General features: G+C 33.4%; 5 protein-coding genes across 9 annotated transcripts in view; 4 read left to right on the plus strand and 1 right to left on the minus strand.

Moving 5' to 3' along the window:
* The window catches only part of LOC111708030 (TBC1 domain family member 12), an 18,250-nt gene extending 17,578 nt beyond the window's left edge, over positions 1–672 (minus strand). For both annotated transcript variants that reach the window (XR_002766575.1, XM_023481273.1), the window contains exons 1-2: positions 564–672; positions 98–193 (exon numbers count right to left, since the gene is read on the minus strand). Coding sequence is in view for 1 of the 2 variants with exons in the window: in XM_023481273.1 (XP_023337041.1) it covers positions 98–193; positions 564–626 (159 nt within the window). In the remaining variant the exon portion in view is untranslated. The remainder of the gene's footprint in view (positions 1–97; positions 194–563) is intronic.
* Positions 673–2,572: 1,900 nt separating this feature from the next.
* LOC111708039 (putative SERF-like protein) lies at positions 2,573–3,157 on the plus strand (the record flags this gene model as incomplete). Its single annotated transcript, XM_023481286.1, is given in 2 exon segments — positions 2,573–2,687; positions 2,916–3,157. Coding segments are annotated over 2 exon segments (185 nt in total), but the record flags the coding sequence as incomplete, so codon positions are not given.
* An 89-nt stretch (positions 3,158–3,246) lies between these two features.
* On the plus strand, positions 3,247–10,427 carry LOC111708037 (zinc finger protein 816). 4 transcript variants are annotated; one of them, XM_023481283.1, is made up of 11 exons: positions 3,247–3,363; positions 4,726–4,771; positions 5,087–5,323; positions 5,742–5,828; positions 6,853–6,941; positions 7,833–7,938; positions 8,564–8,609; positions 8,740–8,790; positions 9,276–9,338; positions 9,628–9,815; positions 10,020–10,427. In XM_023481283.1, exons 1-10 carry the CDS (start codon positions 3,316–3,318, stop codon positions 9,776–9,778), a joined length of 924 nt encoding a protein of 307 aa, XP_023337051.1. In that variant the 5' UTR covers positions 3,247–3,315; the 3' UTR covers positions 9,779–9,815; positions 10,020–10,427. The 4 variants fall into 4 exon arrangements, with proteins under 4 accessions (XP_023337051.1, XP_023337050.1, XP_023337052.1 ...); XM_023481282.1 differs by having other exon boundaries at positions 9,628–9,810; XM_023481284.1 differs by having other exon boundaries at positions 9,628–9,810; positions 10,052–10,427.
* On the plus strand, positions 10,406–14,753 carry LOC111708038 (uncharacterized). The gene is made up of 10 exons (XM_023481285.1): positions 10,406–10,490; positions 11,356–11,467; positions 12,230–12,318; positions 12,501–12,546; positions 12,880–12,936; positions 13,201–13,314; positions 13,614–13,697; positions 13,814–13,902; positions 14,295–14,376; positions 14,652–14,753. The coding sequence occupies exons 1-10, from the start codon at positions 10,417–10,419 to the stop codon at positions 14,751–14,753; spliced, it is 849 nt and encodes a 282-aa protein (XP_023337053.1). The 5' UTR covers positions 10,406–10,416.
* Positions 14,754–16,307: 1,554 nt separating this feature from the next.
* On the plus strand, positions 16,308–22,201 carry LOC111708045 (muscle M-line assembly protein unc-89). The gene is made up of 7 exons (XM_023481290.1): positions 16,308–16,410; positions 16,655–16,735; positions 17,223–17,354; positions 18,977–20,386; positions 20,852–21,431; positions 21,673–21,726; positions 22,047–22,201. The coding sequence occupies exons 2-7, from the start codon at positions 16,710–16,712 to the stop codon at positions 22,149–22,151; spliced, it is 2,307 nt and encodes a 768-aa protein (XP_023337058.1). The 5' UTR covers positions 16,308–16,410; positions 16,655–16,709; the 3' UTR covers positions 22,152–22,201.
* Positions 22,202–25,729: the final 3,528 nt, after the last annotated feature.

Raw genomic sequence — 25,729 nt, forward strand, 5'->3', positions numbered from 1 at the left:
CCCACCCAATCTTTGAAAATCATTTTCATTTGTACCTCCCCGCAACACATCATTTCCCCTTTCGTGCATCGCGAACACTCCCTTTAAGAAAAATCACCTTCGTTGGTAGTTGTAGTTTATGTAGAGTTCTATGAAGGGGTGAATACGATATACATATATTTTCAAGGGCTTCGTTCAAACTTAGTGGTGCACACTGAAAATAAAGGATAAAAAACTTTTAATTAAAAGAATGAACAGACAGGTTACTGGGTAAGTGTTTTTTTCGCAAGGTTGCAACATTTGGCTTTTTAACCAAATGTTTTTATAGCTTCTAATTCTTAGATTTTTGGAAAAATTATTATAATCAAATGACTGTCACCACACAAACGTAGATAATTCCGACATTAGAGGTAATAAAAGTCTTCTTGGTGTTTTTTAATATCTTTTAAATTCAGGCGGTCGGCAAGGGCAGCTTACGAAATATGATGTCTAGGGGTTTTAATGATGAAAAACTAATTCTGAGGATGAGGGGGGGGGGGTGCCCACAGCCAAAATGCGCCCCTAGAAATGAAATAAATAAATACCTTGATATCCAAGTTTTGTTCAGATATCCTCTGTATTCTATCCAAACTTTTTATTCTTTTCATATCACTCAAATCTGCACACGAATCCTGGAATATTCACAGAAGTAGAATACTTAAAGTAACTAAAAGTATCCCACAATAGTTTAAGAAATGTCTGATTCACAGTGGTACCCTTGGTAAGCTTTATATGATCCAAGAATGAATGAGTTATCAAAACCATGTTCTAATAGGTCGGGTTCTTTGTTGCAGTTGCGATTTGCGGATTTCTTTCTACAGAAGTGAAAGAGGAAATTGTGATAATAAATTCTTTTTGTTAACCTTCAGGGTGTCCCACATCATATCGATTATAATAGATCTTAATTGCGATTTTCGGGTCTGTCCTAGTATACAATTTTTGGACCCCCCCCCCCCTCCTATCAATTTTGTACATGACCATTTATTTTTCAGCAAATTTATTGTTATTTTTTTTTTGTTATTTAGGGTTAGGTTAGGTTAAGATACTTTCTGGGCCGAGCGCTGCGGCTAGGATGGGCTAGGGGGCCGAGCGCTGCGGCCACGGGTTAGGTTAGTTAAGATACTTTCTGGGCTGAGCGCTGCGGCTAGGATGGGCTAGGGGGCCGAGCGCTGCGGCCACGGGTTAGGTTAAGTTAAGAAACTTCCTGTCACACCCATGTACAAAATTGATAGGAGGGGTCCAAAAATCGTATACTAGGAAATTACCCTTAAATGGTTGTTATTTTGATTATGTTGCATTTCGAACCTAATATATGGTATATTCCTAGAGAACGATTTTTGGACTAGTCTGTCCTAGCCGCGACGCTCTTCCCCCTAGACTGTCCTAGGCCCATAAACTGTCTAAACATAACCTAACACTAGAGTAATTTAATATAAGTAATAATAATTTTGCTGAAATCATGTACAAAATTGATAGGATAGGATTGTCTGGGGGCGGCGGGGGGGGGGGGTTTCTAAAAAACGTTTACTATGACGGACCAATCGATTTTCACAAGATTTTTAAAACAGAAATTTAGTATTAAACTGTAAATGTCTTTATTGCGAAAATTACACTTTCCTCTTTAGAATTGTCGATTGAATGCCCCGCTTCTCTCTCAGTGATTGATTAATTGATAGAAATACCAATGCCGCAAATTATTTTCTTTTCGGCGCAAGTTTCTGTCTCAACTATCAGTCTCAGTCTCACTCATATTCAAGGTCCGAGGAGCCTGGATTAAATATATATATTATTCTATATATTATATATGTATATTCCATACCATGATAAAGATATCTACTCTGTGGGCCGCCGGGGTTTTCTAAATTTATCAAACTACATTTAGCTCATATATATTTAACAAATTGATTACTTAGTAATGTAGAAAATTACAAATCTGGTGAGAAAAAAATTCGGAATGAAAACTTTTTGGGTCTGTCCTAGTATACGATTTTTGGAATTTTTTTTGACAAACTAATTTAAATAAATGTTTAAAAATGTATAATGTACCTATGCAACCTCTTTTTAAGTTCCTGACCTAAGTACAAATTAAAAAATACATAAATTTACAATTTCATGCATTTTCTATGTTTTCAGAAATATACCCAGAATAGAGATGAGAAGACCAACATATGTGAATATTAACATGAATGTCTGTTTTAATGTGTTTTTCCTTTACTTACTTTATTCTGAATAGTATTAATATTCCATAATTAGTATTTAAAGGAACACAGTAAAGGTGGTATTTGTAGGGGTTTACAACTAGGACATTTTTCCTCCCTGGTTCATAATCTATGTTGCTTGCACTCTTTCTAGAGAAATTGTTTTGTTAAAAATCCCCTAATGCCTATTTTTGTTAATTTTTCCACTTGGATCCGGATTTATTACAATTGTGGTGTGGTTTCTTAAGAAACAGCAAAACATTAAAGGAAATATTAACATCATCTTTCATGATGGGAAAACCACTCTAGAAACGTACAGGTCCAGGTCCAGTCCCTTCATATCTAATTTTGTTCAGGGAACCAACGTGATCTAGCAAGGGAGAAGGCAGCTAAAAAGGAAAAAGGAAAGACCAAGGCTGCAAATGAACAAGAGGCAAATAAAGGGCTGTCAAGGGAACAAAGGATGGAGAGGTAAATCAGGGAGTTATATTTTCTTGAAAATTCACCCTATCTCAACTTTTGCTGCCCACTCAAAGATAAAACCCAGATATAAATTCAATGCATTTGAAGTTTTATAATTTTACAACCAAATCCTCTATTTTTTTAAATGTTGAATTCAGAGAAAAGTTAAAACTCAAATTTCATTTTTTATTATCTGTTATCCTGAAGAATAAACTGTTATCTGTCATCCTGTTTTAGAGACGCTCAAATAATGCGGGAGAAGCAGGCGAAGAAAGCAGCTGATGCAGCTGCAGCTGCCAAAGCCTAATGTAGCAGCGCTGTCATCTGTCATCTGTTAGCTATTTGACTGGAATGAATTTTTTGTATAATTTCTAACTTTCTGCCCCTCCCCCAATTAATCCAGCAAATTCAAATTTTTTTTACTAATTTTCTACTTTTCCCTATACTTGCCTTTAAAACCAATATTTTTGGTATTTTATGATAATATAATCCAAACAGTTAACTAATTTTTTAACGTTGACTTTTACTTTTTACTTTAACCTTGTCTGTAATTAGAATATTAAGTAGTTATTTCAAAATAATAAATATTTTTTCTTTTTTTTATAACCAACCATTTCTTGGTGTTTTCAGATAAAAAATGTTCCCCATTACGCGGGGTTATACTATAAACGTAGTTAAAGAAAAGGTATTTATCATTATTCAAGTTTTTGTTTTTTGCTTTGATCCTGGGTCGCTGGATGTTTGGGTCACTATAAATCCCCGTAAACCTATATGCTGCACCTAAACGGTTGTCAGAAACCAACCAACCAATGGAGTTAATTGGTTTGCCAACTTTCCGGAAGTATCTCCTTGATTCCATTGGATGGTTTATTTATATTCTTACATTTTATATTGTTTATGACCGTTATTCAGAATTAGTCCGACTCAGAGTGTTTTAGAAAGAATATTTGTTGGCAAAAATTATTTTTTTTAAGTAAAATTAGAAGTAAAAATTATCAAGTGACAGAAATATTAAGAAAACCCTATAATGTCTAATCCTATAAGTGATCTCATTCTTATATCACAGAATAATTCTGCTAAACTTATGCTCATATTTCAGAATAATTCTGCTAAACTGATCCTATTCTCATATTTCAGAATAAATGTGCTAAACTGATCCTATGCTCATATTTCAGAATACATCTGCTAAACTGATCCTATTCTCATATTTCAAAATAGAACTGCTAAACTGATCCTGTTCTCATTTTTGCTAAACTGATCCTATACTCATTTTTCAGAATGATTCTGCTAAACTGATCCTACTCTTATATTTCAGAATAAATCTGCTAAACTGATTCTATTCTCATATTTCAGAATAAATCTGTTAAACTGATTTTATTCTCATATATCAGAATAATTCTGCTAAACTGACTATTCTCATGTTTCATAATGATTCTGCTAAAATGATCCTATTCTTATATTTCAGAATAAATCTGCTAAACTGACTCTATTTTCATTTTTCAGAATGATTCTGCTAAACTGATCCTACTCTTATATTTCAGAATAAATCTGCTAAACTGATTCTATTTTCATATTTCAGAATAAATCTGCTAAACTGATCCTATGCTCATATTTCAGAATACATCTGCTGAACTGATCCTATTCTCATATTTCAAAATAGAACTGCTAAACTGATCCTATTCTCATATTTCAGAATAAATGTGCTAAACTGATCCTATGCTCATATTTCAGAATAAATCTGCTAAACTGATCCTATTCTCATATTTCAAAATAGAACTGCTAAACTGATCTTGCTAAACTGATCCTATTTTCATTTTTCAGAATGATTCTGCTAAACTGATCCTACTCTTATATTTCAGAATAAATCTGCTAAACTGATTTTATTCTCATATATCAGAATAATTCTGGTAAACTGACTATTCTCATTTTTCATAATGATTCTGCTAAAATGATCCTTTTCTTATATTTCAGAATAAATCTGCTAAACTGACTCTATTCTCATTTTTCGTAATGATTCTGTTAAACTAATCCTACTCTCATATTTCAGAATAAATCTGCCATATTGATCCTAAACTCTGAACCTTCAAATTCGGGTAATTTTAAGACATTTTCCTAAGATACTTACTGAGTGTTTTCTATGTGTATATAGGAATGTGGATTTTCTTTAATAAAATGTAAATTGATCAGTGTCGATTTTTTTGCCTGGGTTTAGGGGGGGGGGTGATTTTTCAAGGAAGGGGAATGAACATGTAAGCATGCATAACAAGTCATTTTACCATTTGTTGCAACTTGATTAAAAAATTAGCAATAAAGACTCTAATAAAGTAACAATTTTTGGGGTTGCATTTAAGTAAAAATTATTAAAGAATTTAAACGTAGGAAATGTAAAAAAACATCAAATTTTTTAGGTTTTGTTTCTTACAAAACTGACTTAGCTGGGAAGGAACTAGAATCAAATGATCTTCGGTTGTATAGTTGCAACGCTAATGGTGCCGGTGTACACATGTACAAGGGGGAATGTGGTGGTACATCCAGTATATGCACTAGAGGGTCAGAGTACATGAGTACAATACAAATTGAAGATCAAGAAGATGATGAAAAAAGTTTAGATAATGAGCCAAGTACAGGAAACTGTATTCTTCAAGGTTCGTGGATTTAGTATTTTCATTAATAAGGGACTGTGAATGTAATTTCAAGTGAACCTCCATTTTTATTGCATGGGGGAAGGGTTGTTTTGAGATTTAACCTCTAATTTCCTATTTATTATAGAGTACATGAAGTAGCATGACCATTTCGCAACTGTAATTTCCCTCAAACCTTTTCCTTATCATAGATGAGTCAGATATACTTATTCTTTGCTGAACATTTATTATTCTCATTTGTGGTTTCTCGGGATAAGTGACTTGCAGAGATAATTACGGAAAATGTCAGAATTGTCACTTTAGATTACTTCAATAGTCCCGCTTAAGATTTTTAAATCAGAAAAGTTTAAACTAGTGTCTAAGCTCTAATCCCCACCCCACCAAAAAGCTCTAAAATTGATAACAAGCTTCTGTTTTGCAGATTCTGATATTTTATATGAGACTGAAGAAAGAATCTCGTGTTCAAATCTTGAACTGAATTCTCCAATTCAAAATAATACAGCCTCAGGTAGTTTTTTTGTTTACTATTCTCCTTCATGTCAGACCATTGATTTTTTATGATATGATGTTAGGTACTTTCCCAAAGTTTTTTTCCCAATTGACAACTTCCCAAGGGTATCTTCCCAAATGGCAACTTCCCTACTGTGTAATTTCCCTAGCTGCAGCTTCCCAAGTCTGTCCTAGCCCCTGCGCACGGCCCCTAAACTGTTAAAGCTTAAGTGCTCGGTCCCCATTGCAGCCTGCGGCGCCTCAGAAAGCATAACCTAACAAGGGAAGTTGCTGCTTTGGAAATTGCACAGTTGGGAACCAATGCTTAAGATCCAGGTAATTTTGATGCGAAACCGGATCCGAATCCTTAGCACTGGTTTGGACGTTGCTGCTTGGGAAAATGCCTAACGCATTTATGAAAACAGTGCTGATTGTCGTAAACTATAAAATACTTTTACGACGTACGTTACTTGCATTTTCAACCAAATATACATTTCAAAATTAAAATATTCAACTAAGGAATCGAAACCTTTAAAGTTTGACTGGGGAGGGGGGGNATTTAGGAGTCTGGAAACTAACAAAAGGGGTTTTAACTAGATTTAGGAGTCTGGAAACTATTAAAAGGTCTTATATCCAGATTTAGAAGTCTGGAAACAGGTCTTGTATCCAGATTTAAAAGTTTGGAAACTATTAAAAGGTCTTATATCCAGATTTAGAAGTCTGGAAACAGGTCTTGTATCCAGATTTAAGAGTTTGTAAACTATTAAAAGGTCTTATATCCAGATTTAGAAGTCTGGAAACAGGTCTTGTAGCCAGATTTATGAGTTTGGAAACTATTAAAAGGTCTTTTATACAGATTTAGAAGTCTGGAAACTATTACCCTACCCTATTTAAGACTCTCTAGTCCTGTAGAACATGGTGTAAGGGTTTAAAACTTTTGATTAAATATAATTGAATTTATTTTTATTTTAAATATTGATTATTGATTATTTATTAAATTATTTTTTTGATAAAATTTTATTTTATGCGATGAATACTTTTAGAAAATGAGTTGTATACCAACTGGAAAGAAAATATAAGTATAGCTAACGAGGAAATAGTTTTAGAAACAGACACTTGCTCAGATGTTAAGGTAAGTTTTTATTCAAAACTGCTGAGAACTGTAACCTTAGTAAAAAATGCCATTTAATGTCTATTTTTCTATTGGCCAAAGTAGTCAACATCCAATTAAAATTAAGTCCTTGTGGAAGCCAATGTTATTTCTTTGAATTAATCAAAAATTATATAAATGTCATTTTTATGAAATAGAATATATTTTTCTCCACAAATCATGTATCTTTTTTCTAACTACGTTATGGCTGTTCTTAGGGTTTTTTTTATGACTTGTTGGAGACATTAAAAGATTTAAACCAGAAAATTAATTTTGGGTTGAGAATATCGGAAAGTGGGGGAATAATTTTCTGTTTTAGTAAAATTTTTCAGGAATGAAGGGAATTCTTAAAAGTTAAAAACCTTGGCGTTCTTTTCACCGAAAAGGTCTTTATTATTATCGAGATTTAAACTGATCTTTCCCAAATGCATTTTTCCAAGTGGAAACTTCCCTAGTCTATTCTAGCCGCAACACTCGTCCCACTAGCCTATTCTAGACGCAACAATCGTCCCTCTAGCCCATCCTAATCGCAACACTCGTCCTTCTAGCCCATCCTAGCCGCAACACTCGTCCCTCTAGCCCATCCTAGCCGCAACACTCGTCCTTCTAGCCCATCCTAGCCGCAACACTCGTCCAGAGCCCATCCTAGCCGCAACGCTCGGCCCCTCATTGCAGCCGGTGGCGCCGCAGAAGGCCCTCTTAACATTAGAAGTACATCTGGGAAGGTGCTGCTTGGAAAACGTCACGATTGGGAAATTCCCACTTCGGAAATTGTCGATCGGGAAGTTGCCTTTGGGAAAGTATACGACAAACAACATTTTTATGCTTTTCTTTGTCAATCGTTGTCGCCCCTCATTAATGGCAACTATTTAGGATGTTGACAATGAGAGGGTGTTTTGTGAACAATGTTCTTTAGATTTTACCAGCATTCAAGTAGTTCGGCAACATCTACAAGATGTACATGCTGCAAAACCAGGAGGTGAGAAGGGGTTGTTAATTTGATGTTTGAAGATCTGGGGGACAACATCAAAATTGGACATCAAAAGGCCAGGATTTTATCCTTTTTGGTGCCCCAACTTTTTATTTTTTTTCGCTTCAATTTAAAGGAAAATAATATAACTTCTAGGGAAAAAGATTTGCAGATGGTGGGCGGGGATGATTTTTTAAGGAAGTATACATCCCTGGAGGTATATGTAGGGGTCTTTTCCAACTTGAATTTTTTTCAAAACTTTTTGTTCATACTCTTCTTAAATAGTAAAATTTTCTATACAATACAGTTGTAAATGTCTTGTGAGAAGTCAAGTTTGAAGAAAAATGTCATAAAAGATTATATTTTAATTGTCCTTGTTGGCAAAAAAGGTGTCCACTCTCGCGCTATAGAAAACCTTGGGTTTTGGATTATAGTTTGAAAAGCATAAAAATAATGGAATTAGAATTAACATTTGATAAGGGTCCAGCTTTACTGATATGCAAGTTTTGGATAGATAATTTCCTTTATGTCATAACTACAAAAGAAAACGCCACGTTTTAAAAGATGGTATTTCAAGTTCCAATTATTTATTTCCTGTAAGTATCAACTAGATAAACTTAAGTAACATTTTTAGATTCGTTGGCTCGTTGTGAATACTGTGGGGTGTTATGCACAGATAGGTTTGTACTTGTCCAAAAAATATATATTTTAGTTAAAGTCACAACTCTGAACCTTGCTATTTATGAAAGAATGAAATTGGAAAAACAATGTCAACTTATCCTTCAAATAAACTGACATCTTTGTATTAAGATTGGCGCATATGAGACGAGTGCATTATTCAAACCTTACTTTATGGACCAGGTAGATAATAAAAAAATAATTCCTCAAGGGGTTAACTTAACGAAGGACTTGAACCAGAGGCCGAATTTAAAGAATTTAAACCGCGTCGCTGATCCGCCAAAAACGGTTCCAATTGAGGTATCAACCATAGATTAATAACAACACAGATTTCTAAGTTTTAGTGGTTTTTCGTTCACAAGTAGAGATTCTACAGATCTGAGCAATTATGGAATGAATTCCAGAAAATTAAGGATTCTACAGATCAGAACAGTTCGTGACATTTGAAAAGACGACATGTAGGGTTATATCTGTGCTGTTGGTAATCTACGGTATCAACCATAAAATGTTGTGAAAGAAACAATTATACTATTTAGTATGTGTGAAGGTTCACTTTAAATCTTGTTTTCAGTCTCTTAAAGAAATTCAGACAAATGAAATCTAATCGTAAAACAGATTCACATTAACGACGGGAAATAAAGTTTCATTTCTCACTCTTATATTTCTAGAGATGGTAAGACTTATACATGTAAGGAGTGTGAATACACATCTACAGAATTAACCAACATTAGGTAATTAACTTCAACAAATTGTATTTTTCGTTATTTATGATCGGTCAAAATATGGCTTGCTAATAGTTAACACTGATTCAAATGTTCTTAAAGAATTTTTTTATGCAATTTTAAAAGTAGCTCCAAATAACTGGGGAGGGTGATATTAAGGAAATTAATTTGATTTTTGTCAGCTGAAAACTTTTGAATGCATTGATTTTTTAGATGATATTTGTTTGTGCAGGAATCTAAAATATTTAAGCTTTTTGCGATGGTTAAATCAATAAAATTTAAACATTTTTATTTTCAGAAATCATATTGATGCGAAGCACAGTTCTGAAGATAAGAAACACAAGTGTTTAGAGTGCAATACAACTTATAAAACTCTTAATTCAATTCGCGCGCATAGAAGTAGGGTGCACGCTCGCAACAAGAAACGGAAAAATATTTCAATAAATTAACTAAATTAAACTCGAAACTGTGATAATCAGCGGTAGGGTTAGCGACAAAGGATGATACTTAAATGACGCCGTGGGTTGAACCCGGACTCTTGGGTTGAACTCGAACTCATGCTTGAAATAAAGTCTTTTTGGGATATCTTAAAGGATTTGGCAAAGAAAGGAACCAGTTAACAGCTGTAAATTTGAGAAAAAGGTTTAACTAAATTCTGTACAGTCGTCTCCGTAGTCTCATCCTTTGTAGGTATCCCTGCATGAACTGTAATTGAATCCTAGTATTAAGTTTTTGCTTTGTAGGATCTAAGTGTAGCTTGAACAGGATTAACTTCTTGACTTTCTAAGTTTTTTAAGACCAATGACAAATTGATAAAATCTTGCAGGGATTATTAAGTAAAAGATAGACGCAAGATTGCATATTATTAAATGGCTTTCAGGCCTCCCTTTGCAATAGTCCATGTAAACTAAAGAATTTTTTTTTGCATAATCTAATCTCAACTTTTTTATTTATGTAATATTTTTTTTGACAAACTAATTTAAATAAATGTTTAAAAATGTATAATGTACCTATGCAACCTCTTTCTAAGTTCCTGACCTAAGTACAAATTAAAAAATACATAAATTTACAATTTCATGCATTTTCTATGTTTTCAGAAATATACCCAGAATGTTCAATTAAAATGGCGGATTCAGTGTCAGCTGTTAACAGTACAAGCAGGTATATAATCAATCCATAAACAACAAATTATCAAGACAATAATTTTCGAACGATGAAAAATTCAAGGTTATGAAACGGCGTAAATGCTTAGTTTAACTAAAATTTGTTAAACCCTTCCTTCATTGCACACATTTTTTTCTCAGTCTTCGAATTCAGGATAATTTGTAATCCCTCGACGATTTATAAGGTCACAAAGTACGTTGAAGAGACACGGAAACCATATGAAACAAAAGTTGTTTGGAAATACGCTGTACGGCACTGAACTAAAAGCTAGAGCGTAACTGTATACTGTATGGTGTAAACTGTATTTGGAATGTTTGAAAAACATTTTTCAGGTTTTATTCGTTGAATAAGGGAAAATGCATGATTTTTAGGAGAAGATGAATAAATATATGAATGAAAAGAATAAAAAACTTGCCTTTTCTTGTACATTTTACAATATTTGCTCCCGATCCATAAACTCGTTTCTTTAAAAGCCTGTGAAATAAACACCTCTGGTATAAGGACATCTCTGTCGTCAATGATCATGGGAAGGTTTTGAGGATACTGCTTTGAATCGGACATGCCGCTCGGGGGCGTTCTCCGGAAGTGGTCCATGGGATGGAGGTGGGGGCACAGCACCCGTTGGGACCTTTAAAACCCTTGGGAATCATAGATATTACAGATTTTGGGGGTCAAGTGTGACTGAGCCCCCGTAGAACCCCCCTCCCCCGTGAGTGTGTACTGTGTACGCCTCTGAAGCCACTTTGTAAAGGGAGGGTCAATTAAGTAAAACGTTTACGGTGCCTTGATAAAATACAGATTCCCCTCGAAAGCTTATTAGACTGTTTTTTTTAACTACCTAAAGAAATTATTTGATTTTTAGGGTGTATAGCAGTAGTCTCCTTGATGTATGTCGGCACGTGTGTGAGGAGTGTGGTGATGAGGTAGAACATCTAGAACATCATGCTCTAGAGGAACACCAAGGCGTTGACCAGGTAGCTAAATTAAATAAATCATAAATTGTTGATTTTGCCAAGCATTTGAAAAATGTTTTGTTATTTGCTAGAAATTAAATGGCAGATAGGATGATATTGTCTTTGATCATTGGGTAGATTTTGTCTGACCTTAGGGTAGATGTTGCTTTTAATTGTTGGGTAGATATTGTCTGATCGTAGGGTAGATATTGTCTTTGATTGTTGGGTAGATATTATTTTTAATTGTTGGGTAGATATTGTCTTTAATCGTGGGGTAGATATTGTTCTTAATTGTTGGGTAGATATTGTCTTTAATCGTTGGGTAGATATTGTCTTTAACCGTTGGGCAGATATTGTCTTTAACCGTTGGGTAGATATTATCTTTGATCGTTGAGTAGATATTATCTTTGATCGTTGAGTAAATATTTCTTTGATCGTTGAGTAAATATTTTTTTGATCGTTGGGTAGATATTGTCCTTAATCGAAGGGTGAAAAAAAAATATTTTTCCCAAAAAAAACATTTAATTTCTCAAAAAATAATCTTTTCTCCTCCAAATTTTTTTACTTTTTCCTTAATGTAATTTATTTCCCCCTGAATATCATTATTTCCTCCAGTTCAGTCTAAATAAGCTGATAACCTGCGGATAAATAAATTGTTTGAAGATGGTATGTGTGGGGGGGGGGAATATTTTTAAAAAAAAACTCTGCTTCGATATCAGACCTCCTATTGTATATAAATTTTTAAACTTTTTATTTTGTTTTATATTATTGTATTTTATTTAGGGTTCGAACCAGTTTTCTCTTCACAGAGATTTTGATATTCAACGCTGGCACAAATGCTCTGTTTGTGGGGAAGATATTTATTTTAGCAGGAACATATTCATTCATTCATTTATCCCCTCATTCATCCTTTCATTCATCCTTTCATTCATCCTTTTATTCACATGTACCTTGTTATGTGAAAGCTCATTTTGAAACTATGAACTTACATTTTCATTTTTTTTCATGAAAAATCTAGTTTTTAATTGAAACTAAACAAAATGAATATTTTTAGATCAAATCTTAAAACTCACTTGAAACAACACAACCTCTCATTTAAGGTAATAATTAAGGATTTTTCATAAAACTTCAAAAGAAGATTATGTAAATGTCTGTTACAAATTTTTTTGTCTTTGTGAGAGTTGGAACTGCGAAGGGGGTTGGGATTAGATATTTTTCCACCATAGGGTACGCTTAACTTAGTCATAGTGTCATGTCCGGTTCACAACGATACCTGTGAAACTTTTGACAAATCAAAAATTATTGAGATATTCTTGTTTATCTCTTTGAAAATTGATTTTGTTTAATTCCAATTTTTTCAGCCCCTCTCCCTCCCTCCCCTGGGGTGTGGGACTTCAGTGATCGATTTTCATAGGATCGTCTGATTATTTTAGAATTACGCCAGCGATCATCTATCTCGAGATATTGGTAAAAGCGGAAATACTGACCAGGTACAAATAACAGTCAAAAGAGTTGGGATTTTATGAACAGTAAGATGTGGGTTAACTAGTTACGGTTGGTTCAACCACCTCTCTGGTTCAAATTTTCCTTCTTGGCAGCTCAAGAGATGTTTAAATCGGAAGTTAGTCAAAAAAGAAAGCACTGTTTTCTTACTTGATATTTTATAAAAAATAACTATGATGTAGGTGCGGGGAATGTTAGTTCTATCAATTAAAAATTCATGTATACTAATAAAACTCTTGTATTTGTTAAAGGATAATGAGCTAGATAACGATGAAAACGAAGAAGATGATGATAATGAAGAAGATGTCGAGGAAGTAAGAGAAGAGGATAGAGAGTTTTCAAACAGTTTTGCCGACATTATCAAGGTCAACTTTTTTTCAGAAATTAATATAAAAAATATCAGAATTTTTGGGAAATTTTGAAGATTTAAATTTTAAGTAACCTTTCATATAAAAAGGGATTTTCCTGATTCACAAAAATTTTCAAAAATGTCGTTTTTTTTTTGCTGGAAAAGTGTTCAATTCTATTAAATTTCTTCATTGTTTCTGAAACCAAAACATGGATATCTGAATTATATTTGATCCTCAAGACTTTTAAAGATACCGCAATACCATTATGTCAATGAGGGGTCACTTTACAGTCCCTTCTATCTAAATGTTTGCAGGTTAAGTGTAGTATTTGTGGAAATAATGTTGAAGAAGACGAATTTAAGAACCTGCACCTAGATACCCACTGTGTCAAACTAAAGGTTAACATTTTATATTTAGAATTTAAACATTTATAAACTTAGATTCTTGTTAGAAAATATCTGTTGTACGTAAAATGTTCCAAAATATTTGGTAAAAACATATTTTGATTGCGCAGGAATATTATGCAAAATACGGGCGACCGGAGCCAACCAAGAAAATCTACCACAAATGTCAGATTTGTCAGAAAATTCTCCTTTTCACGAGGTAAATAAACAAATGTCGGAAGCTTTTATATTTAAACTTCTGGGGGGGGGGGAGTAGTGCCCCCCTTAGACTTGAAATTGAACACTATCAAAACTATGTGTCTTTTTTTAATCCTACACATTACATTACACAATTAACACATTTCCTGGAGAAAAACAATCGCATACTGTTCCCCCCCCCCCCCGCCCCTTCTCTCTTGCTAGATCAAATCCTGTCTTTGCCAAGTATCAGTGTCTATTTTTCTATGTTTTAATATTTTGGGAGCAATTTTTGTTCTACTCTTTGCTTGAAAATCCAATTATTTTCCCTAATTCTACGATGTCCTAAAAACTGTTTAACCCTTATTTAGAAGAATATTTTTTAATTAAAAAAACTTTACAATTTATTTTCAGATCTTCTTTGTCTCTGCATATTTGCCAGTATCACAAGATGAAGATGAAACTATATTCTCAAAATTTTATGAATAAAACAAAGGAATAATTTTGTTAGACAGTTAAAAGGGAAAATCTAAAATATAAAACTTCAGATGAAACAATCATATAGAAATGGAATTTTGAATAAAAAATAAAAATATTTTATACATTTGTATGAATTAAATGATCTAGAACAAGCAGAACACTGGAGGGAAGTAAAGGAATTTAATCTAAATTTTAAGTTGCAAGATACTTTTTTGATTACTTAAAATCACCCTTGGGTATTGGGTATTGGCGATGAATTTGTTGTCTGTCCAACCTAATTAATAATTACAGTCTGAGACTAGTGTACATTCAGAAGCTGGCGATGAATGCACAGAATTGTACAGCAATGATTACAAAGACGAATGTACAGCAGTTTGTAAGGTAGGATCGTAAAAAAGATTCCAATGATGAATGTACAGCAGTTTGTAAGGTAAGATTGTAAAAGAAGCTTGAAAAGATGAATGTACTGCAGTGTAAAATAAGATTGTAAAAAAAGATTCCAATGATGAATTATTATTATAAAAAAAAAAAAATAATTTTTTAAATTCTCGATTCAAACGTAATACTTATAAAAAATTTCACAAAAATTCGCAATTAAATTTTAATTCAAAATTTGTGATGTTAGATTCTATTTCTGGATAATTATTTTTTAATAGTTTTGCGTTGTCGCAAGTTACATATTTTCATAAAGCATTGGCACTATTTTAACGGATTTTTGCGTAATATTTTCCGTGATAAGATTCCATAAAGATTAAATGCTAGTAAGCTAAACACTTTTCCACAATTATTTTCCATGTTTCTAGGAGGAGGTTTCTATTTCTTCAAAACAACTTGAGCCAAAATTGCATCAACAAATTTTAATCAAAATATTTTGTAAAGTTCAACCCTGCTTTCATTGTATTATAGCCTACAGCCTACTATAGGGATGTTAACGTTTTTATTTTTTTTAAAAACGATCGTTTCGTTATGAAAACGACGACAAAAAATCGAAAACGAAACGATCGTTTTTTTAAAAAAATGTTCGTCTTTTATAAATATTCGTTTTTAAAACGATCGGTTTTCAAAACATTCGTTTTTATAAAATTCGTCGTTTCGCTAACGATCGTTAACGACGACCCCTCTTTAACGATCGTTAACGACGACCCTTCGTTAACGATCTTTATCGACGACCCTTCGTTAACGTTCGTTAACGACGACCCTTTGTTAAAGATCTTTAACGACAACCTTTCGTTAACGATCGTTAACGATCGTTAACGAATAGAGGAAACCGACCTGAAGGGCATCTGTACTAACAATTGAGTAGTTTTTAGGAAAATATCAAGAAGTTTTAACTCCCCCAGAACTGTTAAACTTCGTGTAAGACGATATTCAATAAGTTTGCATGTAATTTTTTTTCTAAAAGCGACCATTTTTATAAAGTTCGTCGTTTCGTTAACTATCGTTAACGACAACCCTTCGTTAACGATCGCTAACGACGACCCTCCGTTAACGATCGATAACGAATTGTAACATAATTGTCAATAAAATTTATTTTCAAAAACGATCGTTTTTTTCAAAAAAGATCGTTTTTTCAAAAGCAATCGTATAAAAAACGGTCGTAAATCGTTTAAATAAAAACGATCGTTTTCAAAAACGATCATTATTTGTTTTCTGAAAGTTCAAAACGAGTGGGTCCTTTCGGAAAAAAACGATCGTTTTTTTCCGAAAACGAAACGATCTTTTTTGAAAACGAAACAAAAAACGATCGTTAAACGATCTTATACAAAAACGATTAAAAACTCTAACTACAGGTCGCGGTACTTTGTCTGCAGGTTAATTGTTTAATACTAATAATATTATTATTAAGCAATATTTGCATTAACAGGGAGCATTAAAAAGAAGAAACTGAAACTGAAAAGAATGTTTTACAATATAAAAACTGATCTTATTATTACCGTTAACAGTTTGAAGATTATATTGCTAATCATGGAGAAGTTGAGCTTAAGCGGAAAACTTATCACAAGTGTGGGATCTGCCACCAAATTCTGCTACTTAGTAGCCCAGCTATTAAGTAAGAAAGAATTATTTTATTTTTCCTTTTTTAAAAATTATTGTAAAGAAAAATAATTTTTTTTAGATTTTAATTTTTTATTTCTTTGAACCATGTAATAATTGACAATCAAACATATTTTAAGATTTTTTATTGCTAAATTATAGTAAACAGATACTTTTCAAACCTTTAGATGGGATAACTATTATTATTATTTAAGATTATTTCTATTTTAGTAATTCTCTTTAATTTATTGATGTTTAAGGAAGCATGCGCAATCTAAGCATAAGTTAACCCTGAAAGAATATAATAAACAATTTATGCTGGAGCAGAATATTCAATTCAGGTAAAATAATCATTGCTTTGTATGTTTGTATGTTAAAGGGACTGTACGCCTAATTTCAATTGACCCTCCATGCAATTCACAACAGCACCCTTTAAAGCTTTGCCTGATCAAGTATGAATCAGATATCAACGTTTACAACTTTTAAAACTGATTAATCTCAATTCTGGTTTCTATACTTGCACATTTCTACTACATGAAAACATACAAAAATTATTAGAATTGAACACTTTAAACCTAATAAAACGACAATATCTTTTACATTAATGATCAGAGAAAGGTTGCAATGGTACCTTTGTCACTCGGGCATCCTTCATTTTTTTGTAACCTATATTCTAGATCTTTCAGCGGCATATGCTTATACCTTTTGGGGAAATTATTGATTTTAAATGGAAGTGAAGAGGAGGGGGGGGGGGGCAATATTACTTCACTGATTGATTGATTGATTTATTGATTAAATGACTGATTGATTTGAAAGATTGTTATTTAGTCAAGATGAAATGGTTGATAATGGCAGCAAAGGAAGGAAGAAAGGTGAACAGAAAGCTCCTCAGTGGTGTGATGGAACAATGTACAAGTGTCCTTTCTGCTTCGTTATCTACTACAGATACTTCACCTTTAGGTACTTAATGATTTTCAGGCGCTTTTATACATTTAGCTTCTGTATCTGCCATAGATACTTCACCTTTAGGTACTTCATGAATTTCAGGGACTTTAATACATTTAGCTTCTGTATCTACCATAGATACTTCACCTTTAGGTACTTCATGATTTTCAGGCGCTTTTATACATTTAGCTTCTGTATCTACTACAGATACTTCACCTTTAGGTACTTCATGATTTCCAGGCACTTTTACATTTAGCTTCTGTATCTACCACAGATACTTCACCTTTAGGTACTTCATGATTTCCAAGCACTTTTATCATTTAGCTTCTGTATCCACCATAGATACTTCACCTTCAGGTACTTCATGATTTCCAGGCACTTTTATACATTTAGCTTCTGTATCTACCATAGATACTTCACCTTTAGGTACTTCATGATTTTTAGGCACTTTTATACATTTAGCTTCTGTATCTACCATAGATACTTCACCTTCAGGTACTTCATGATTTCCAGGCACTTTATACATTCAGCTTCTCTATCTACTATTACGTTCTTGGAGTAATATTTGTAAGCTTATCTCTTTCCTGATTAAAAGGATTTAAAACCTTAACATTAAATCAAATAATTCTGGTGAAACACTTCTCATCTAGTATCTTGTAGACTGTAAATTTAAAGTTAGATTTAAGATTCTTATTAATTTTGACACATACAGGGTGGCCTTACTAACATGATAGTTGTGAGACGACCTAAAGATTGTCTTTTTTTCAATTAATTTTACAAATACAATACAAATATGATTCTGTTAACAATTTCACTAAAAGTCTTTGTCTTGTCATTTCTAAAATGCGGTCTTTCCCTTTTGTCCTTTCAGATTTCTGTAGATATTAAGTTTAAGTACAGGGTGAGTCATAAAAAAGTGTGATTCGCGGCGTCTTGTGCAAAATTGTACCTTTTTTGTGCAACTCTTATGTATGGTGTTTTATCAACATTTTCGGGAAAATTTTTTTAATTTTTTGATATTCTTAGAATCGCAGAAAATTCGCAAAATTGTTTTGAGAAAGTCGCAATTTTCAGTTCTGGTCTAAATAAGGAAAAGCTATTTAAATTCTCTATTTCCTGTCTTCTTAGTATATTCTAAAATTATTAATTGAAAGCTGAAGAACCATTAACAAAAAACTTTTTCTTTAAAATTAGACCAGAACTGAAAATTACTAATTTTCTTTACAATTTTGCGAATTTTCTGTGATTCTGTGTTTCAATCTTTATAAAATTTTATATTTCGATAGAAATGATTTATACCCACAATTTTGATTTTCTTAACTTTTGATTTAAAGAGAAATAAGTTCGCGGATGTTTTTTTTTGGGGCCATTGGGATTAAAATTTAAAGTTTTCAAAAAATATTTAAAAAACAGCATACAGGAGAGGTGCACAAAAAAGGGTACAATTTTGCAACAGGCGCCGCTAATCACACTTTTTTTTGACTCACCCTGTAGATATTAAACTTGTAAAATTATGTAATATGTTGATAAATTTTTCAAATAAAGTCTTCAAGTCGTCTCTTAACTGTTGTGTAACGTGGGATGTTCTGAAAATTTTTATTATTATTATAGAAAGTCTAAAATTAGATTTTCTACAGGATTCATCTGATCAACAGTCACAAGATGATTGATACCCTTGAAAGAACCAACTTTATCAAGCACAGTGAGATCATCACAGACAATTATAACTGTAAACTGTGCAGTGCGAGCATTAAGCGAGACAGGATGGATATTGAAGCACATCTTAAAGACAAACATAAAACTACACTCCGTATATACGCAGAGAATTTTGAAAGTAATGATTCAAAAGAACCTTTTGAGAAAGTTGTTGAAAGGCTTCTGAAAGAGGGAAAGATAGGAAGTATAAATCTAAATATTAAGATTGAGGAAACGATTAAGGAAGAAATATTAGAAACTGATGAGATTGAAACTGATCTTGTAGATGATCATAATGATAAAATTGAAAATTCTGAGTCTGTGCCCGAGAAGGGTAATAAAGAGAAAGTTGTTGTGAGTCAATCATGTTCTGAGGGTACAGAGAATTCCACTGAAGAGATTGCGGAGCCAAGACTTGAAAAAAACAAAAAATCTCGCCGATCTATTAGGATGAAAGAAATGAAAGATCTTCTTGAAATCAAAGATAATACCTCTAAAAATCCAAATAATATGATAAACGAAGACATATCTAAAGTATCACCAGATTTAAACCTGAAAGAGATCACTAATAATGAAGAAAAGAATGATTCTAATACTGGTAGAAATGCCTCAACTGTAAGAACTAGACGCATCATTCTGACTCCAAGAACCCCCTCCATCCAGCCTGAGACTAAGATTTCAGATAGAAAACAAACTGCAATACCTAAGGAAACGTCAGTTCAACCCTCTAGATTGCCCGCCAAAAAACTGGATCCGGCAGCTAGCCCAGTTTCTAAGACCAAGGCAGAGGAAACGATTTCTACCGAAGATTCAGGATCTCAAAGTGAGTCTGAAGGAAGAAGTAAACGAACGCGAAAACCTGTGAACAGACTCATTTCTCAAGAAGAAACTCAAAGTCCAAAGCTCTTCCAGAGCCCCAAAAGTCATGCAATTAAGTCAACCAAGTCGACCAAGAAAATTGAAGACATTATTCAAAGTCCCTGTAATCAACCATCAAGCAAACTCGATGCCCCTGTCTCTGACCATTCTTCAGAAGAGGGTTTGAGCTACACCCCGCCAACTGTCAAACATAAATCGCATTTTAATCGCCAAATAAAGTTCGTCACAGATGGAAAGCCCGGGAATTTATTAGCAAAAGCTGCGAAACCTGTGAAGAAAATAACCAAAGTAGAGACATTTACTAGTCCTAACTCATCTGAATTGAACTCAAGTCAAGAGAAGCAAAGTCCTGGTGGTGCAACACCAAAGAAGAAGATGAAAGTGAAATGGATTGTTCGGAAGGATTTACTTAATTCTTCGCCAACGTCTGAAAAACAAACTTCAACTCCAACCCTGGAAAAAAAGAAGTCAAGGTAAATTTTTCCATCGTAAGTGGAAAATTATTATTGGGGATATGATGAACTAAAATAATATTTTGTATTAATTGGTCCGTTCCCTTTACCTTCACTTACCTTTGTATTGTTTAAAACTGTTTTCTTGGACTTTTCATGTTAACAAAAATATCTGCACATTTTATTCATTTTATTTAGCATTTTTTTTGGTAATTTCTGAGCTGAAAACCTTAGAATGGTGGATGTCGAGATCAATTCTAGATCATCTACTCTTATTCTTAATCTCCAAATTAAATAAGGCTTGTTTTCCTCTTGTTATTAATTTTCAGATTAATTATCCGATTGGGATTAATGATATCCCATTCTAAAGTTTTTAGCTCTGTTCATTTATATTAATTTAATATGAAATCTATATTTCATTTATCTAAATCTTAAAACATTAGTTTTGATAATTTATTTAAGATTTTAACTACTTATTTGTTTTAGTGAAGCGTCGCCTCTACCAAAGATTAAAACCACAATAGTTAAAACCATTGGAATCTCTCAATCTGGGAGCAGGGGGAACCTAATAAAAACCCAAATAAAGAATTTCGATCAAGAAGGGAAAGAAAACCAGATTAGTCGAAAGCGTCCCAGACCAACTGATGACGAATTTTCTCCTAATTCCCAAGGGGCCAAGAATCTACCAACATCTGAGCCCTTATCTAAAAGACCGAAGAGAGAGGCTGCAACCCGAATTAAAAACTATGCAGAAATATTCGGGACACATGAGGAACTTCTTGCGCCAAAATATGAACTTCCAATAAAACAAGAATATTCGCCCTCTAAGCCAACTTCCTCAGTAATATCTTCAAACAACCCTATTCAACTATCTAGAAATTCAGAAAGCACTGTTGCAAAAAACAATCAAAGAATTAGTATAGCACCCGTGACCCCATCGCAAGCTACTAAAAAGAACTCGAAAAGCGCTTTAAAGGATAAGAATAAAACTTCTCCTAAAACACCCTCCCAACCCCCGTCCCTGCTTTCTGTCGGAGCTATTAAGAAGGAACCAGTAAACACAGAGGTAGGATCTCTTAATATAAAGAATGTTCTGGATTTTAGATGGGGGGGTGGGGGTTGAGAAAATACTAAAATTTGTTTTTATTTTAATCTTATTTTAAATTTGATTGATTATGTTTTTTTTTCTGTTTTTTTCTTGGGTTTATTCGTTGAATTGAAGTAAATGAAAGATCACCCTTTCAGTAAGCAAGCTTCCTTTTTTATGATTTTTCCGTTTTTTCACACAAACTTGAAATATTGTTTAGGGTGAGAGTATGTACCGGTGTCCGATGAAGAAATGTGATTGGAAATGTACTCAGGTAAACAGTAATATGTACTAAATTATCTTAGACTCAAGTTATGATTCGAAATATTCCAATGAACTTGAAACACAGCAATTGTGCAGTGTACTCAGACCCATTTCACTTTATAAGTGGATTTATAAGTTACTGGTAAAACTTTATGCTTTTTAACAACAACAAATTCACTAAAAATTTCACTTTTAACTCCACAGATTGATTGGTCCTACAGTAAGAAAATGCACAGGATAAGAAAAATCTGAAAATCTGAAAAATGGAAATTGTGGAAAAGTTTCATGGATCCCAATTTATTAATATTGGTTTTATGTGTTTTTTGTTAGGATGGATTGCAAATTGGTTCTGCTGTACTGCATTTACTGCGTGTACACGGTGTACAACCTGTAGAGATGAGAAGACAAGGACTCAAGTTTGAAGTTGCGATTTAGTCAATAGTCATTTAATCATTTTTTTAAAGAAATAAACATCTTTTGTACTATTTTTGTATTTTCTTCCTTCATCAAGCTACTTAATGTTTAAATTTTTTATTACAGCAACTCTTAGTGTAATTTCAAGTGACTATCCATGAAAAGTATAAATAAATTAAGGTTACCTCTCCCTATCTAATTTCATAGTTAACCCCCTTTTCCTGTCCTTAAACCACTAAATCATAAATCTCTTTTTTCACCCATTATGTTAGCTGGGAAACCCGAAATAAAAGTTATTTAAAAACTATAGACAAAGCTTAGGATCCGATTCAGAACCTTTCCAGTCCCTTGAGTCAGATTGACTCCAGTTAAATAATAAGTTTAAAGAGATTGTAATAGTGGCACATGTTCACACATGTTCAGTAATAGAAGAAATACAACAGAAAAACATAGTTAAAATGATCCTAAAGGAAAAAGGGTTTCCCAGAAACCTAATAAAAAAGTTAGAAAACCAACAATATGAGAAAAGAAAGGGAGAAAATGCTAAAATATTCTTAGGAATAACAGTGTTTGACAATGTAAGCAAACGACACAATTTTGTAAGAAATGTTTTTTAACACTCAATAATAGACAATATTATCTTCCAGCAGACGTCCCCGGAAGGAAATTTGAGCAATATATTTTCACTATAAAGAAGATGAAAGAAAAGCTTCAGTTTTAAACTTTGTACTTTTCATAGAACAATGAAAATGCGTGAATTAAACCTTAGGAATACATATTAACATTTATATTATTTAACTAAAACAGGGGGCACAGAGCACAGTACTTCTGAATTATTTTTAGTTTATTTGATTTTTAAACATTCATAGAGAGATCTTGAAAGAGAAAAGGCGCTTGACAAAAAATGGCTTCTCGGCATGGGTTAGTTTGGTCGTTGACATTGTGCAATATCCTTATTTAAGAAAAAAGGCCAAAACAAATGATTTCCATGTCCTTTTTCAAGCATCGAAAGGTGTATAGGAAGGGATGGATCGTTTTTACTTTTTTGAAAAATGATCGTTTTGTTTTGTTCACGACGCAGATAAAACGAAAAACGAATTGGTCGTTTTCTAAAATGATCGTTTTGTTCGTCATTTTGTCTAAAATTTTGGACGATCGTGAACGACGACCCTTAAATATTATGACCGTACATTCGTTGACGACAGCCCTTCATTAAAGATCTGCCTTTGTAGAATAGATTTTTTTTACACTGATCATGGCGTTGACAGAAATTATCATAGAGCTTTGTAATACTATTACTATTAGCACTATCTTTGGACTTAACCATTAACCAATCATTACCATACCAAATAACAAATGAAATCAGATTTCTAGGAATGTTCTCTCCATACTTCAAATTCAAGATGACTAAAAAAATAAAGCCTGGGTTTACGATTTGTTAAAATGATTGAAATTAAATGTAAAAAAATTGAAAACTCATAATTATTAGAAAATTATTTTCTTCAAAAGTTCAAAACGATTATTTTTAGAAAAACAAAAAAGAAGTGTTCTTCGGTCGTTTTTAAAAACGACTAACAACCCTAGGTACTCCTTGCAGTGGTGCATTAGTACCTTGCTCCTTGCAGTGGTGTATAAAATGTACCCCTTGTACTGCAGGTACTATTGTCCCTGATATAATTAACCTTGACACTGGTGAGTTTAACGGGAGGAGCGGAAACCAGTTGTTCAGAGAAGAACAATATTAATATCTCATTAATCAGGATTCAGGGGTGTCAACTGAACAGAGAGGGAAGTTCTTCACCCCCCCCCCCTCAGGATTCAGGGGTGTCAACTGAACGGAGAGGGAAGTTCTTCACCCCCCCCCCCTCAGGATTCAGGGGTGTCAACTAAACAGAGAGGGAAGTTCTTCACCCCCCCCCCCCCTCAGGATTCAGGGGTGTCAACTAAACGGAGAGGGGAGTTCTTCACCCCCCTCAGGATTCAGGGGTGTCAACTAAACAGAGAGGGGAGTTCTTCACCCCCCTCCCCCCCTCAGGATTCAGGGGTGTCAACTAAACAGAGAAGGAAGTTCTTCACCCCCCCCCTCAGGATTCAGGGGTGTCAACTAAACAGAGAGGGGAGTTCTTCACCCCCCCTCCTCAGGATTCAGGGGTGTCAACTAAACGGAAAGAGCCCACCTCATCAAGATTCAGTGGTGTCAACTAAACAAAACAATATTTTACTGGTTTTGTTTTATTTATAATTAAGATAGGGTATAACCGTTGTTGTATTTCATGGAACGTTTCCAACATTGTTCTCACAGGATCACCCACAAAGGATGAGACTGTAAAGACGACCTGAAACTCTTATAATATGACGATATCATGCTTGAATTAAATCTTAGATAAAGTTCAAAAATGACTTATTTAATGAAAGAGCAAACAGAGAAACAAGTTTACAGTAAATTATAATTATAAGGAAAGAGACAGTAAGCATCCCTAAAGTATCATCTTTTGTGGGTGACTCTGTAGTTCATAGAATACATTGGATCTTTTTTTTGCCCTGTATATTTCCGTAGTTGCAATCTGTTCGTGTAAACTCCCCCCCCCCTTAAAAAAGACCCAATCTTGTTTTAATTTCAATGGAAAGTTTACCCAGTAAAGACTATACCGTACCATGGGAACCAATTTGGAAATTGTAAACTGTTTGACTTTTTGGGAGGAATATAATTATACTGCCGGTAGTGTTCTGTTTATCATATATTCCACCTTTAAATTAAGATCAATCTTTAAAAACAAATATATAAGGCATGGCATTGTTCGTGTGTCGTGATATATACTTGAGGATGTTCCACGAAACATGACAGTTGGTGAATAGTTTTAAATGTCTTCTTCCATATACTGTGTAAGTTTTTGCATTTTATTTAGTTAAAAAAAACCTTTGCTTTAATATATTTTACTATAATATGATTGCCAAGAAATATTTTTTATTATTCTCAATGGTATCAAGCAACTTAACAAACTTGAAACTATGGGACACCCTGTACTATACAGGGTTACCTATACAAAGCATGAGACTTAAGAGACGACTGTACAGAATTTTTTAATCCTTTTTCTTACTATCAGACATTGAATACCTACCATTTGTTTGCTACCATTGCCTATATAAACATGTTACATTTTTGACAAATTTCAAGGATTTAAACATTTCCGGATTCGACGTATTTTGAAATTTTTTCATTTTTGCTTTCATTTCTGAATTTTTAAAATTTTAAAGATCAGATGACCCAATTTCCGTTATTTTGACATGCAAAAAATTGTATTTTCTGAATGCTGCTTGTGTAAAAAAGTCCTATTGCTAGTGGGCATAGTGCTATTTTAATAAAAATCGACCCTCTTAATTTGACCATAATTATATTTTTCTAAATTTCATCGTGTACAATATCTCCACTTGTAAGGTTGTAACAAGCACATGAAAAACTTTTACAGACATTGTCCCATTTGATACAAGGAGTCCCATGGATCTTCTGAGTTAAATGAAAACTTTAATACCATATTTTGATGCACTTTTTCGCGTACATTATATAATTATAATACAGGGTGTCCCAGGGATCTTCTGAG

The sequence above is a fragment of the Eurytemora carolleeae genome, unplaced genomic scaffold, assembly GCF_000591075.1.
Source record: "Eurytemora carolleeae unplaced genomic scaffold, Eaff_2.0 scaffold5, whole genome shotgun sequence".
Lineage (NCBI taxonomy): Eukaryota > Metazoa > Arthropoda > Copepoda > Calanoida > Temoridae > Eurytemora > Eurytemora carolleeae.

Bases quoted from the DNA above. Each gene is read 5' to 3' on its own strand.
- LOC111708037 (XM_023481281.1), top strand. From the start codon at position 3,316: ATGTTCCCCATTACGCGGGGTTATACTATAAACGTAGTTAAAGAAAAG. The intron at 3,364-4,725 runs GTATTTATCATT...CTCATATTTCAG, and splicing joins TAAACGTAGTTAAAGAAAAG to AATAAATCTGCCATATTGAT. The intron at 7,939-8,563 runs GTGAGAAGGGGT...TAACATTTTTAG, and splicing joins ACATGCTGCAAAACCAGGAG to ATTCGTTGGCTCGTTGTGAA.
- LOC111708038 (XM_023481285.1), top strand. From the start codon at position 10,417: ATGTTTTCAGAAATATACCCAGAATGTTCAATTAAAATGGCGGATTCA. The intron at 12,547-12,879 runs GTAATAATTAAG...TGATTATTTTAG, and splicing joins AACACAACCTCTCATTTAAG to AATTACGCCAGCGATCATCT. The intron at 12,937-13,200 runs GTACAAATAACA...TATTTGTTAAAG, and splicing joins AAAGCGGAAATACTGACCAG to GATAATGAGCTAGATAACGA.
- LOC111708045 (XM_023481290.1), top strand. From the start codon at position 16,710: ATGCTGGAGCAGAATATTCAATTCAG. The intron at 17,355-18,976 runs GTACTTAATGAT...GATTTTCTACAG, and splicing joins TACAGATACTTCACCTTTAG to GATTCATCTGATCAACAGTC. The intron at 20,387-20,851 runs GTAAATTTTTCC...TATTTGTTTTAG, and splicing joins CTGGAAAAAAAGAAGTCAAG to TGAAGCGTCGCCTCTACCAA.